At 39.7% G+C, this 15013-nt stretch overlaps 1 protein-coding gene across 1 annotated transcript in view; it reads right to left on the reverse strand.

Annotated features, from left to right (window-relative positions):
• LOC144773864 (interleukin-18 receptor accessory protein-like) overlaps positions 1-15013 on the reverse strand; it is a 525065-nt gene that overhangs the window by 191606 nt on the left and 318446 nt on the right. The window contains exon 2 of the mRNA XM_078658949.1: positions 287-557. Coding sequence (XP_078515075.1) covers positions 287-557 — 271 coding nt within the window. The remainder of the gene's footprint in view (positions 1-286; positions 558-15013) is intronic.

Below are 15013 nucleotides of genomic sequence, written 5' to 3' on the forward strand. Positions count from 1 at the left end.
AAAAGGCCCAGGCATACATGGTGCTCCCATGGGCCTGCCAGGTTGTTACATTTCAGGCATGTTTGGGGATGCAGATGAATGAGTGGCCAAGAGAGTACTTTATTCTTACTCAACTAATGATAGGCTAATTGAAGAAAGTGTGGTAACATGATAAAGGAGCAGGGCAGGTGCCGAGCTGAAAGTGCTAACTTGCTTCCAAAAACCTGGATGTTAAACACAGTGGGCATATGATGGAAGTCCAGATTCTTTAAATATTTAAGTTATTTTTATGAATAAAAATACATACCTTACAGTGCAGATGTATGTTCCAGAATCCTTAATTCCAATTGGTGAAAACCACAGATAATTTCCTTTTGGTGTGATGTTAGTATCTCTGGTAAAGTCTATCCTTACCACACTCTTATCTTCCTGTACTCTGAACCACTCCACGTCTTTATTATAGGATGATGATGTGCTATAAATATATTTTGGTTCTGAAGATGGTGGGGCACACTGGAAGACAAAATCCTGCTTGTTGAAAGCATGGTATCTCCAAGCAGGCTCACTCTCTGAACAACCTGAAAGATTAGAGAGTTGGTTAGCACACCTCCAAAGGACACATAATTAATGCAGTATTACATTGAGTGATGGCTGACATCTGTTGTATGAAAGGAAACACAGGCAGGATCACTGATTTATTCCTGCACAGCCTATTGGTGTGAAATTACTTGTGAGTAAACCGTGCACAGCCCAGCTGACTTTTTAGTTCATAGGAGCCTGAAATCACTTTATAAAAGCTGATCTCTCATTTCCTCAATACAGAATACTTGTGACATCAATAGTCACCTGTGATAAAGAAATGATGTAGCCTCTCAACTGTAATAACTTAATACAGTTGAGTTCTGCCACCTCAATGCCTGCAGCCAGAGCTACCAGCCAAGGGGGAAAGCAGATCACAGCGCACAATTAAAGTTACACTTCAAAAATGTAAACAAAACATGGCATTTCCTTCTTATGTTCTGTATTTGTAGATGAACCGTGATAAGCAGTAAGAAGATACTTATAACAACATGTCTATTTTTCCATGCTTTAGGTAACTATAGGTGAGATAGAACCTCTCTGCATGATTTCACATATTCTGACCAACAACGTCATTAAAAAGAAAGACTTAAAGACTTATATTAACTAATTCTAATATATGTTTGCAATAAATATCTAACTGATTTTAAGTGTGTTTCATTTTGCACTAGAGATTCCATTTTTTCCATGTTAACAAAAATCCTATCTCTTTCGTAAAAAATAGCACAACTCCATATGTGGCTTGTTGGAAGGTTTATGGTGTGGCCATGTATTATAAGGAATATGTACCTCCTTGCAAACATTATAGGAATATTACAAGTCACCTTCAGCCTCCTTCATCTTTATAGGTATAGAACTACTCTGTGACTCAGAATATTGTTATGATATGCAGTGAGGGTACTTTATCATATATGTGCGTGTGTTTTCAGTGTGTGTGTGTGCATATATATATATGTATATAGGAGTGAGTGATTAGGCAAAGATATGAAGTTAATTGTTGCTTTTTCTTTAAAATGAATGGCAACTTAATAATGAACATACTTCAAGCAGGAAAGCAGGGGCTATTGCTGTCTTCATCAAGTTATGTGAGTTACTGAACAGCAGAGAGTTCAGTGGGCACATTTGATTAATGTATAAAAATCTGCATTTTTAAATTTAATTTGTATCCCACATTTGAATCAAACAAAGTTTGTTCACTATTATTAAATCACCATTACTGACAATAACTACTTATTGCCAGATATTTGAAGTCCCAGTTGAAGATAACCTTCCATAGTAGGCATCAAAAGTGTGAGCTTGGAATTAGCCAAGACATGCTGACTGACTGTATAGCCATGGGATATTTGGTGACATAGCTTATTTATTTTATTTTTATATTACTACTGCTAAAAGTGCAAAATGAAGGGCAATTATGGCACATATGCCCTAAGTGTCAAGTCCAAATGCTGTCGGGGGTACATGAGTTTGCTAGTTGCCCTGCAAAAGAACTATCCTGGGACCATGGTGCCCTTAAAATTACTGCAGCAGCTGATCTGCCTGTGAGATATGATCTCACCAACATTATGATGGAAATAACCTCTCAGCTAAAAGTATATTTTTTTACAGCAATATCTGTGGCAAATTTACAGCTCGCCTGATGCTGGAAGATCTAAGTATCAAGACATTAACAAAGTGATTCAAGTCCTTACTATGTAATTTTGGAGATCGGATGTATACCTCACGCAAACTAAAAGATATAAGTAAGTTAGGGGAAATATTTATGTAACAGGTTTTGTTCATGTGAAAAGGGACTACAAAGTTTATTCTTTGAGTCTGGAAAGAAGGGTTAAAAGATGAGAAGTATACACATATTTGCATATTTGTCAGCATAAAGGTGACAATTGAAACCAAACAACATAATGATCTCTCCCAGGTATATAGACGGGAAAGAAACAAGCAGAGTACCCAGAAATGTGCATCCAACATGTGTTTGGAGCACAGCACAGTTCAAGCTAGTATGGTCACAACTTTATGTAGTCAAAAAAGTCTGTTAACAACAACATTTTATTAGACATGACAAGTAGAAAATAATTGAACAATACAGGTACAGTCTTACACTATTCAATATATGTCACATAGGAAATATAGTTATAGAGATAGGGGATGCACTTCCTATTTTCTGAAATTCTTTTTGCTATGCTGCTGATCAGTTTGTTAACAGGGGTGCGTACCCACATCCTGTTTAGACCGTCCAGGCTATAACTAACCAATAAGTGCAACAGGGCTGAAATCCTGCCTGTAGGTAGCACTGTGCACTAATATAATATAAACAGAAATCGAACAATAAACAGTGCAAACCAAACGTGGCCTTAACACAATACAATAAGAACCAAATAGAGCCACAAATTGCGGTTAGGTCCAAGCACAGCCAGCACAGTCAAAACATGTTTCGTCTTTGACTAAGACTTCCTCAGGGCTGAAAAAGCAAAAGAGTACATGCATGATATCACAGTTACACATTTATGGATTGGTAATCACCTCCACGTTTATACACAAATACATGCAAAGTACCACAAGGTTGGTAACGTGTTGATAACCACCCCAATGAGAAAATATTGCAAACATTGTGCACCAGACTGATCCCAAAAATACTGGAAAATACTAAAGAACACTGAATACGTGAGAGAAATACGAATAAGCCAAATTGTTCGACAAAGATAACATCTAATCCTATAAAAAGCATCACATGCAATTAGAGTACACAAACCTAGGCAAAACAAGAGCCAGTGCCTTTGCACCCTAGAAATCTGAACTGGGAAACTGCAACTGGCAAAAGTATACGAGTAGATAGAAAAGAGATCTATGAGCACAGAAAAAGTTATCTCAAACCTTTAATAAGAAATACAGTTGAATGGTTGGTTTTTGATGACTAAAGTAGAGATTTTCAAAAAGAGGGTTGTATAGTCAATGGCATGAAATGTGGCAGAGAGCTCAATGAGTATTAGTATAGAAGACTGTCTATTATAGTGAACAAGTGATAATGTTGAAAATGTGACACAATCTTGCTGTAGAGTTTACAAGCCCGGTTTGAAATGATTAATTACATTATGGACAATGAGAAATGAGATGAGGCAGTCAAAGACAATATATTTGAAACTATTGGAAATAAATGGGGTGTGAGGCTGCATGGTACTTTACTGGACTGGATGGGTAAACTGTAGGTTTCTTGAGTGAAGGGAGTACAATGATAGATGGATTTAAGCATTCATGTTAAGTCCCAGAGCTAACACAAGTTAAGTACCAGAGATAAAACAATAGTTTAAAAGTGAAAACAGGCAGCTGTCTTGTCCTCTTATGTCATGTCTTGTGTTAAAATGACAAGCGGCTTGGTGAGATAAAATTGTCTGATGGTGCACAACAGAGATTATCATTCTTAATGGAAGCTATAAGTTCTACTAGTCATGTTGTACGGACAGCAGGTGCATTGTTGCATTAGAGAAAATGAAAGCTGGAAAGTATGATTATGGAGCTAAAGCTGACAGGAGGGATCAGAGAGTGTTTTTAATGTTAGAGATCTTAAATGAGAACTCTGCTGCAAATTTGAAGGCAGAGAGAGGGATGTCATCAGTGATGTCATTTGAGATGTCATTAGTGATGACACTCACCATGTCATGAGTGATGTAATATGTGATGGTATCAGCTGGGCATTGCGGGTACGCGAGTTGTAGGTAGCTCTGCTAACTATAATAGTCAAATTGCTCTGGTTTTATATGAGTGAAATGTCAGGCTAACTATAACGTCCCTGAAACCTGTGGTTTTTTTCAGTGAATTGCTAAAGTTTTTTAAATGCTAATTCCTAGCTATAACCTCCCTGAAACCTCAGTTTTCATCCGTGAATTGTGAATTTCTAAGGTTTTTTAAATGCTAATTTCTACCTATGCTTACCAAGTTTGTGAAGGTATGCATGCATTTGTTTTTTATTTTACTAATGACATGTTAGACAAAAATAAACATTCAAATACCTGTGTTTCAAACAGCATACTCTGTAAATTTTGTGTCCAAAGAGGTGTATGTATTTCTTTCTGCTCATAGTACAGGATACATCAGTATTCAATTGTATATTTGAGGGGCTCTATAACACCTATACATATATATATATATATATATATATATATATATATATATATATATATATATATATATATATATATATATATATATATATATATATATATTCACTGAAAAAAACATAAGTTTCACACCAGTTATAGTTCACTGAAAAAAACATAAGTTTCACACCAGTTATAGTTAGGAATTAGCATTTAAAAAACCTATTAAATTCACTGAAAAAAACATAGGTTTCACACCAGTTATAGTTAGCTGGAAGTTTTACTCGCATAAAACCATTGAAATTCCCACGTTATAGTTAGTTGGACTCACTATAACTTGCGCGTGCAATGCACTGCTGATGACGTCACATATTACATCACTCATGTCATGGTCAGTGACATCACTCATGACATCACTGATGACACCGTCCAGTGAATGTGTGTCTTTTTGAAAAATAAATATTAGTGAGTAATGTTTAAATATTTAAATATATGTATTAGTGTTTCACTTTGTGTATAAGTGGTTGCATGGGTTGGTGAGTCGGTACATGTGTTTGTATATGGGTTATTAGATGTTTTTCTTAGTATCAGTATGAGTGTTTGTATGGTTTGGTGGGGGTATTACTTAGCACATAGATGCATGAATGACTGACTCTCTCTTTGTATGTGTTTTGAAGACAGCATGGGTGGATGAGTGTGTATATGTGTGTGTTAGTGAGTGAATGACTGCCTCACTAGTGTCTTTATCAGTAACTACATATGTTTTAATCTAGTATATGTGAATATTGATGTATATAAGTGAGTATATGTGAGAGTGAGGGATTTTAAGAGTTCCTGTTTAAATTAGTATGTACTTCTATAAGTGATTGTTTAAGAGTGTAAGTATGTGTAAGTTTCCTTAGAAGTAAAGTGGTAGTGTGTGTATAGCTGTATATGCAAATAAATGGATGTTCAATAGTTTATTTGCATGTCTGAGTATGTGTGTGAGTAACTTTTGGATGCCTGTCGGTGTGTAACAGGATGTATAGGTGTATCACTACATATGATGAGTGAGTATATGTATGAGTGACTATATAGAACTGTTGGTGAATTAGTGCATGTGTATATAGATGGTGGAATTATTGAATTGGTTGTTGTAAGTGCTATGGGTATCTCCATTTTTTTGAAAATTTTAGTTTCTATTTTTGAATATTTGTTTCAAGGGTTACATTACAGTGAAAGGAGGTCTGTCACTCTGTCACAAGGATGTTGTCATCAGTGATGTCATGAGTGATGTCACTGACCATGTCATGAGTGATGTAATATGTGACGTCATCAGCAGTGCATTGCACGCGCAAGTTATAGTGAGTCCAACTAACTATAACGTGGGAATTTCAATGGTTTTATGCGAGTAAAACTTCCAGCTAACTATAACTGGTGTGAAACCTATGGTTTTTTCAGTGAATTTAATAGGTTTTTTAAATGCTAATTCCTAACTATAACTGGTGTGAAACCTATGGTTTTTTCTGTGAATTTCAATGGTTTTTTAATAGCAAATCTCTATAGGTATGAAAAGTAATATTTTTTATAACGAATTTTATATTGTATAATTATGTAATAGTTTTTTTTTCTTTTTTTTGCCCGGAGCGCTCCCGGGGCGCGTACCGATGCGCTCACCGGTAAGCACAGTGATGCGGTGCGCCCCGGGGCGCGTACCGGTGAGCATCCCGTTAGCGCTATTGCCGCGAACGAAAACAACATCGTGACGTATCGGGTAGCCGCGTGATGCGTCATATCACGCACTGCGTAAGCGCTCCCGCAAGCACGCGAGCGCATACGATCGCACAATGTCCCGACGTGCTTACGCTACGTGCCCGCCCCGGGGCACGTAGCGTAAGCGCGTCGGGTCATGTGATCTGAAAATAACACTTTTCATTGGTGCAGATCAGTTTTGGTTTCCAAATGATGAAAGCCCGGATCATGTGACTTGAAAATAACACTTTTCATTGGTCCAGAACAGTTTTGTTTTCCAAATGATGAAAGCCCCCACCTTTTTTCCTTATTCTGACTTTGTCCTTTGACTGAGGAAGACCTGTTTGGAGATCCGTCTCTAATCTTTTCTACTTTAAAATGGCTGCAGTAGCAGCAGCTGGAGCATCTGCACCACCACCACCACCACCACCAAGAGGACCACCACAACATCACATTGGTGGTCGAGAAGAAGAAGAGGAGGAGGAGGATGAGGAGGGGAGAAGGACATACCTCCCAGAAGACAATACCCCATATAGGCCAACGGAGCACATAGTATGGGAGTTTTTTTCCATTCCAGAGGGCAAAAAGAAAGTCAATGCACCAAAGGTGACTTGCCTAATCTGTGGCATGGAACTTTCAAGTGGGAACCCTAATAGGAAATATTCATTTGGTAATTACACCATGATTCGGCATTTGGAGGGGAAGCATCCCAACAACTATGCTAGGGCAGAGGTCCGAGAAATGGCCAGGAACCCTTCTCGATCTTCACCAAGCACCTCCCAAAGAAAGCAACCCACTCCATCGGATCCAGAGGCAAGAGAGACAATGTCTGTAATTCAACCCAAGTTTGCTGATTTTAAAATCGTGTGCAAATTTTGTGGGAAGACACTTTGCTATGGTTAGCAAAGTCTAAAACTTATCCTCTGTGCTGGTGATAACCTCAAGTGCCCGAAAAACACCTAATTTTTTTCCTGTTTTTTTTTGCTCCAGTTGAGCCATTTACAATTCCCTGTTTTTTGTTTCTCCCCATAAAAAATACAAAAAAAATATAAAACTGTTCAGAAAAGCCAAAAAAAGTAAAAAATGTTCAAAAAAACAATGAAAAAAATATAAAACAACAAAAAGAATAAAAAACAGTTCTTTTAGAACTACCTTTAATTTATAAAAAATAAACCTATATTTTTAAAGAATCTCTGTCAATCTTTTTTCCTTAGGGTACGCGCACCGGGGCGTGCACCCGAAAAAAAGAAAAAAAATTAATGAAGGAGTTAGCATGAGGGAAGAACACAGAGAGAGTAATGTTAAGAGAAAGAGAGCTAGAGGGAGCAACACAGAGGGATTGTTTATTACATAGTAAAAAACAGAGAAGGTGTAATAGGGTGAAAGTGAGAAAAGTAAAATGAATAAGGGAGCGAAAGAAGGGAAGAGAGAGGAAGAAGACTAAAGTAGAGGTAGTGGGAGAATGTGAGTGGGTGTTGAAAGAAAAAGAAAGGACAGTAAAAAATTGGGAATGAAGGGTAGTGACGAACCGGGATAAATGAACAACGGTGAGGGAGGGTGAGAAAAGAGCAGTGAGTGTAAGTAAAGAGGGGTGAAAGAGGGTGAAAAAAAAATTGAATTAGGATAATATATGGGCCTCCTAAGCCCCCCTCAGAAAACCTAGGGGGTCAGGGGGTGTCTACCATGCCCCCTTTTACCCATTCCCAACGTTGTTTGTCTTCCATCTTGTGTCTCAATTCTTCCGAAACACAAGATGGAGGACTCCCGTTGCGCTTACCGGTACGCGTACCGAGGCGCTCACCGGTAAGCGCTCCTAAAAACATTTAAAAGTTAATTTACATAAAAACCTCTGTAGAGAAGTTCACCAAATATAGAATAGGCAATACTACATACCAGTCCCTACCATTTTCCCAAATTTGGTGGAATTACATTGAGCCATTTGGCCTGTAGCCCTGTCTAAATATCCTGAGGTAAATTACATGACAAAAACACATCTGAATTGTTAGAATTTACAACCAATTAAAATGTTACTTTCATTTTCTACTATTATTTCCTGACATTTGATTGGTTATGTACATGAATATATATAAAAAAAGAGAGGGAAACAGCCATTTTGACTACTACTTCCTGAAGTACATTTGAAAAGGATTTTCACTGAGAACTTCAACTGCTTTCACAAAGGTAAGTTGTTATTTTGGAAAGTGAAGTATGTTGTGCACTTTAAGTTAATTTGGGAAAACATTTTCTGATAGTTATAAACTATCCCTCTGTAATAGTTATAGATTGAGATAGGCTTCTCTGTTATAGTTATGGATTGAGCTAGGCTTCTCTTGTATAATTATGAATTTACTTAGGCTTTATCACATACACTTTTTATATTTCTACTTCCAGCCTGATACCATACACTGCCCAAAGATAACTTCACTGTTAAAAAAGCAAAACTACCTGTCTGAACTTAAACCCAACAGTGCCCTATCTATACTGATATATTTATTTTTTATGCAATTTACAGCAAGAAAATGGAAGGAGAACAGAATAAAATTAATATTTCTTTTGAATTTGTTGTGGAGAACAACCCTGAAGAAAATATTGCTGAGAATGATGACTTTGACTTTATGGATGAGTCTCTGGACCATGAATTACTTGAGTGTGTGGAACCAATAGAATCACAGAATGAAAATGAGGACATTCCAGACAATATATTGTTAGAAGTTTTATTAAATTTTGAAAAAGAATCAGAAAAATAAATTTATATTTAATAATCAAAAATTGTTCGAGACATTCATTTTTATATGTAATTCATGAAGTAGTACCAAAATGATTATAATATAAAGTGAGACTTATAGTATACTGTGCAACTTTTTTGTGTTACATAGTAAATTTGCTCATAGTTACTTCCTTTCTCCCACTTTATTATCTCCAATGTGTATTTGACATCTCTTTTTCATCTCCTGCCTCCATGTTGTTTCTGCTTTCCTGACAGACTATAGTATAGATTCCATATACCACAATAACTTCTGTAACAACATGCACATTATCTACATAGGAGACAGTCTACATTGAATTTAGGACTCTACATTGGTACCTACATGCTGGTACTCATATCACCCACACAACACAACAACTCTATGCCGAGCTACCCTACCTCTAAGCACTTTCAATTATTATTTTACTGTTTCACTTGGTTTCCCCCGTGGTACGCTCCCCGATGCGCGTACCGGGCGCTCCCCCCGCGAAAATCGAAAACAAAATATTTATTTTTTTGCCTCGCGAAGCCTTTTTATGGCCCCCACATCAAACCTAGGGGGTCAGGGTGTGGAAAAGTAAATTTTGCCATGTTCTGTGTCCCTACGTGTTCCCCATCTTATGTTATGTGTGCATGATTAATATGCATATGTATTCCCTTATGATCGATTAAAGACGCAATTACAGTTGTGTCCATCTCTAGTATGCCAGTTTCCAGTTCTCGTGAAAGCTACGAGTATTAGGCCTATGTAAAGTTATGTTGCCACGTTTCACAGTGTGCACGTTAATTCAGTAAAAGTCCCCGTTTCTAGGCCTCAAAAGGGCCCGGACTCAGATTCAGCTCCTGTCTTCTAAACCCTCTCCGAGGAGCGATACAGCCCCCACCTGTATCCCTGACCCTTCACTTACTTCCTGCCTCACAGTGCCCGGCTCGGCCTGGCTCTGCCTCCAGTCTGCCAAGAGTATGTTATGATTCTAGTTATCAGTCCAGCCCTCCTTCTCCGCATTCCTAAGCTACTGAATCGCATCAATAGTTTCCGTCATGGTCTAGCCTTTACGTCTCCATGTAAGAGAAATACTGTATTAATGGTCATTTAATATTCCTCAACACGCACTACATGTAGAATAATGCATGCACCAGTCTTAGAGTCTGTTAGCCTTTACCCTGATAACTTTTGGATTCTATCAACATGTTCTCTAAACATCAGATACTAGATAGTGTTTAGGTACATATCGCTCTGACTCTCCAGACTTTAGTCTCTGCTTCTAGCGCAGAAGTCATAGCCCCCAGCTTCTCCCTAGTAACACGTCATTGCCAGTTTGCGCGCACCACTAGGTTAGAGGTCCCGGCTCCTTAGGTAGCCCCCTCCATGTTTCCGCCCCATTTATGACATATTGTGTTACGTTTACATCACATGTCTATGTATACGCCCTGTTCACGCCTCTTGTTACACCTACTTTCTGCCTTATCTTTCGCGACTGTTACAGGCCCTGCCCACTGCTACGCCTATTGTATTGAACATCATGTATTTTGTTTAACTATATATGCTTGTGCCCCGTTATTAAAAGTTGTGCAGCGCTGCCATCCTATTCCCGTGCAGGTTGTCCTGTTCCTGTCCTTTATGCTGTATTAAACCTGCAAACTCCAGCTACCTCGAATCTTGACTCTTATTTATTGAGCTATCTGTTATTTTATGTCTAGTCAAAAATAGAGGTATTATTTATTTATTTACCACATAATGGCGCCCGAACAGGGACTTGCCCTTTCCCCACGCGCCGGTGAAGCCACGCAAGCCCCCTGATCCTCTGCAGCCGTGACGGAACCATACGGTGCACGTGCAGATATTTCTGCTTCAAGTATCCCTCAGGCCCACGGAGGAGACGGAGGTTGCGGTCCAGCATCCAGACGAGGCGGTGGAGGAACGCGGCGAGTCCCGACCAGAGCCCAAGCCGAGAGTTCAAGGTCCGAGGTATCCGGAGGCCCACCCGTAATAGAAGTCCGAAGTTCGTCCGTCCGGCGTCGTAGCAGTCCAGTCCAGTCCGAGGCCTTCCGTTCTTGCTGCCCGGTGAGTACCGTTGCTGGGGTAGTATCTAGACAGGGTCAAGTAATTTGTCTCTGGTCCGTGGGTTTGGGTACGCAGATCCAACACGAAGTGTCCACTTAGGTGGATACGGGTCCTGACGTGTCTCTTTATGAGACCGGTAAGTTTCGTACTGTTTTAGCAGTGCATCTAGTTTCTGTTCTAGTCCGTCCTGTTCTCGAGAAATTCATGTATTCTGTTTTCAGTATTCCAGGTAGTATTATGTCCGAACTGTTATTTTAAATGTCATTCATGTATTTCAATGTCGTGGTATGAAAGTGGTGTTCTTCAGTAATTATCGTGTTCATTGTGTATTGTATTGTGTCTAGACTCCAGCCCAGTCATGCCTTTGTTTTCCAAATTACGTCAGTTAAGAACTAGAAAAGGTCTGTTAGAAGAAGCAGTTCCTGTCCCGCCTAGGGACAGTCCAGGTCATTTTATGTATCAGAAGCATGGCATAAGTGCCATATTATATCTAGATTTATGGGTGGAGTACACCAAACAGTTAGAAGAAAAGTATAGATGGCCCGTATCGGGTACATGGGATGCCGAGTGCATCATGCGAGTAGAAGAAGCATTATGGAAAAAGAAAGCCAGACAGTCACAGAAGGATGCCATCGAGTTATGGCGCAAAGAATCTCATAAAAGAACAGAAAAAGAAATCAGAAAGTCAGAATTAAGTAGAGAATCCTCAGAAAGAGCCCAAGAAAGGGAATTAATCGAAATAGGTGAACGAGTTAAAACCGAACAGTCAGACAGACAGAGAAATGCCCTCATTAAGGGTATGTACCCTCTTCTTGCCGAGGGCTTGCCAAAAGCAACCCCGGAGGCATCCAGTAATTTTCCGCCGCCCTTAGTTCCGACCAAGCTACGTCACAAACCGACCGCAGCTGATATTTTTCTCTCGTCCTATTTGGACGACACAGTCCCAGAATATGCAAATCCTGTTCCGCCAGCTCCTGTAAATAATGTAATTCATGGTCCTCCAGCCACCGGGGCACCTGTTACGGTACCCCCGGTTCAGCCTACATTACAAGTACCCGCTACATCCGCCACTTTGCCAGCACGAAGAGTATCAGTCGACGATTCCAGTATAGGGGCCGCAGGAGGAGGTCCTCCTCGTACCCCGCCGCCAAATAGACGTCTAGGGGCAGTCGAGTTACATGAACGTGCATTACAGCGTACGCCCAAATATCAGTCCATCGCAGAAATCAGGCGAGCTCTTACTGAATGCTGTTATGATCCAGTCCCAGGCGAGGATAGTATGGTTATATATTCCGTACGTATAAGGCAGGTGTCCGAGTATTTGGTCACCCTACCGAATATGAAAGAAGATCTAGACAGAATGTATCGTTTCATTCGTACAGGACAAGATCCAGAAAGTATTGCTGAAGTCATGTCTCTCAGGAAATCTGAGATCCAGTTCATGCTATTAAAGTTTCTGATCAATTGTTTAATTAGGGAACAAGATTCCCCGACTAAAGATCCGACCAAAATGAAAATTCTGACAAAGTGGAGTGATAATATAGCCGAGGGTAAGCACAAGACACTCAATAGTATAGAGAGTATGTACAAGAAAATACGTAAAGAAATAATAAGGTTACACGAACAACGCAAAGAAGCACAAGTAAGCGAGAAAGAGAATGACTCTCCTACTGAAGAGGTAGACGACGAGAATCCCGCCAGAATAGCGTATGTAGGTAAATCTAGATTTCCAGAACGACAGTCACGCCTAGAACACAAGAAAGTCTTTCATCTTCCAGCACCAGAACAAGGCTCTCTAGAACAAGTATTTCAAGCTACCGATCAAATTCTGAAATTACGAATCGGTTATAGTGAGTTAAGTACCATGCATGAACAAGAACTAGCCCGATCAGCAGTCCGATGGATTACTGATTCTACCACTTTTCCAGACGAAATAGTGGCACAAATGTTTCTGAAACTGCCCCCAGCCGAGCAGCGACTGGTGGGTATGTATATGATCCAGCACCTCATTACGCTGTATGAGGGTCAACATTCTGATCCAGGTCCGTTACATGATGTCCTGAACGAGTTACTCCAGTATAGATGGAAAGGTTTAGGTACCGATTTAATTAGTGTCATTCTAGAACAGCGCCACAAATATAGAACGTTTTTGAACCCGCATTTTGTTCATGTCTCACCTCCAGAAAGTAAACCGTTTTACATAGATAGACAGCATCCGTTACGAGAAGTACACCCAGTTAGGACACCAGGTGGTGAAATGCAACGAGTATTTGTTTACACCCCAGTTACCAAGATGGAACTCTTAGAAATGAAGAAGTTGATTCCCTGTCACGACAAAGATCCAGCAGGGTTCCACCGAGAATTAAAAGACATGCTCCGTATGGGAGAATACACGTATCCAGATATCATTAAAATGCTAAAAGTCCTGTTGCCTGCGGGCATATACGAAAAACTCAAGGAAAAGGATTGGGAGGTGGGAGAGAAAAAGATCGATTGGACAGCTCTAGAAGCTGAAGATAAGATACGAGTACCAGGTACCGGTCTTGGAGACAAATGTAAAGAATTACCCGAACTGTTAATACAAGTTTTGCCTAGGTTATTAGCCACTAAAAAGGAAGACTGGGATGCAATCTCAGCCTGTAAACAGAAACAAGACGAAGACACTAGTGATTTTTATTCTAGATTTGAGAAATGTTTTATAATAAACAGTGGTTTAAAGACGAGTAGCGAGTCATACCCTCATCTTTTTGTTACTAAATTAGTCGAGAATTCAAGTCCACAAGTTAAGAATCGAGTTTTGAAAGTCGAAAGTACATGGCAAGCTAGTACTCCGTCACAGATGTTACAGATGCTCCAGTATCACCAGAATAGAATCAGAGAAGAGCAAGAACACGAGAGAAGACGTATGAAAGACACGAAAATGAAAGTACTAGTTGCACAATCTGTTCCACAAGACAGCCAGAAGAGGGGTCCGAATCAAGCCAGTCATCCTGCAGCTCCCGTTAAAGGGACATGCAATTATTGTAAACAGCCAGGTCATTTTATAAACGAATGTGCAGTTCTGAAACACAATATAGCCACTGGTAAAACTAAAGAAAGACCACGTCCGCCTAGACAAGAACAAGTTTCACAGACTTCTCAGCCACAGAATGCACAACAGACAGTTACGGCACCGCAGCCTATTGCTGCAACACAGCATGTTACACAGCAGATGTACCAGTATGCACAGACAGAGTATCCAGAGTATCAAGCGTATTCATGAAACAGCCTAGAGAGGGAGGTAGGCTTGCCTCTCATCGAGATTCCTGTAGATCAAGAAGGTCCCTATGTTCACAGTCAAGTATTAGGGAAAGACAGAAAGTTTCTGATTGATACAGGGGCAAGTAGGACTACTAATAGTCACGACGAGGTTCCAGGGGCTCCGCTCTCAGGCTCTAGAAATGTTTCCCTTGGATTTTCAGGAAAGTAAACGAGATATCAAAGCCAGTTACTCTAGAAGTTGGTCCATTGTCCCGAACTACTGACCTATTACTTACGAAATCATGTCCAGAAAATTTGTTAGGCATTAAGACATTGAAAGAATTAGGTGCAGTTATTTGCTGCTCCCCAGAAGGAATACGTTTGTTTTTACGTGACTTTAAGGGTCACTATGTTTTACGAGATTTTGATCCGAGATTGTCTAATGTTCCGCAGCATCTATGGGCGCAAGGTCCAACTGATGTTGGTTTCATGCAAATCACACCCCATCGTGTGACTCTTAAGCAAGGTATAGTCTTACCACGAATCAGACAGTACAGATTGCCACCTGAGGCTGTAGCAGCCTTA

This window comes from Lissotriton helveticus, chromosome 8 (assembly GCF_964261635.1).
Source record: "Lissotriton helveticus chromosome 8, aLisHel1.1, whole genome shotgun sequence".
In the NCBI taxonomy this organism is placed as follows: Eukaryota; Metazoa; Chordata; class Amphibia; order Caudata; family Salamandridae; genus Lissotriton; species Lissotriton helveticus.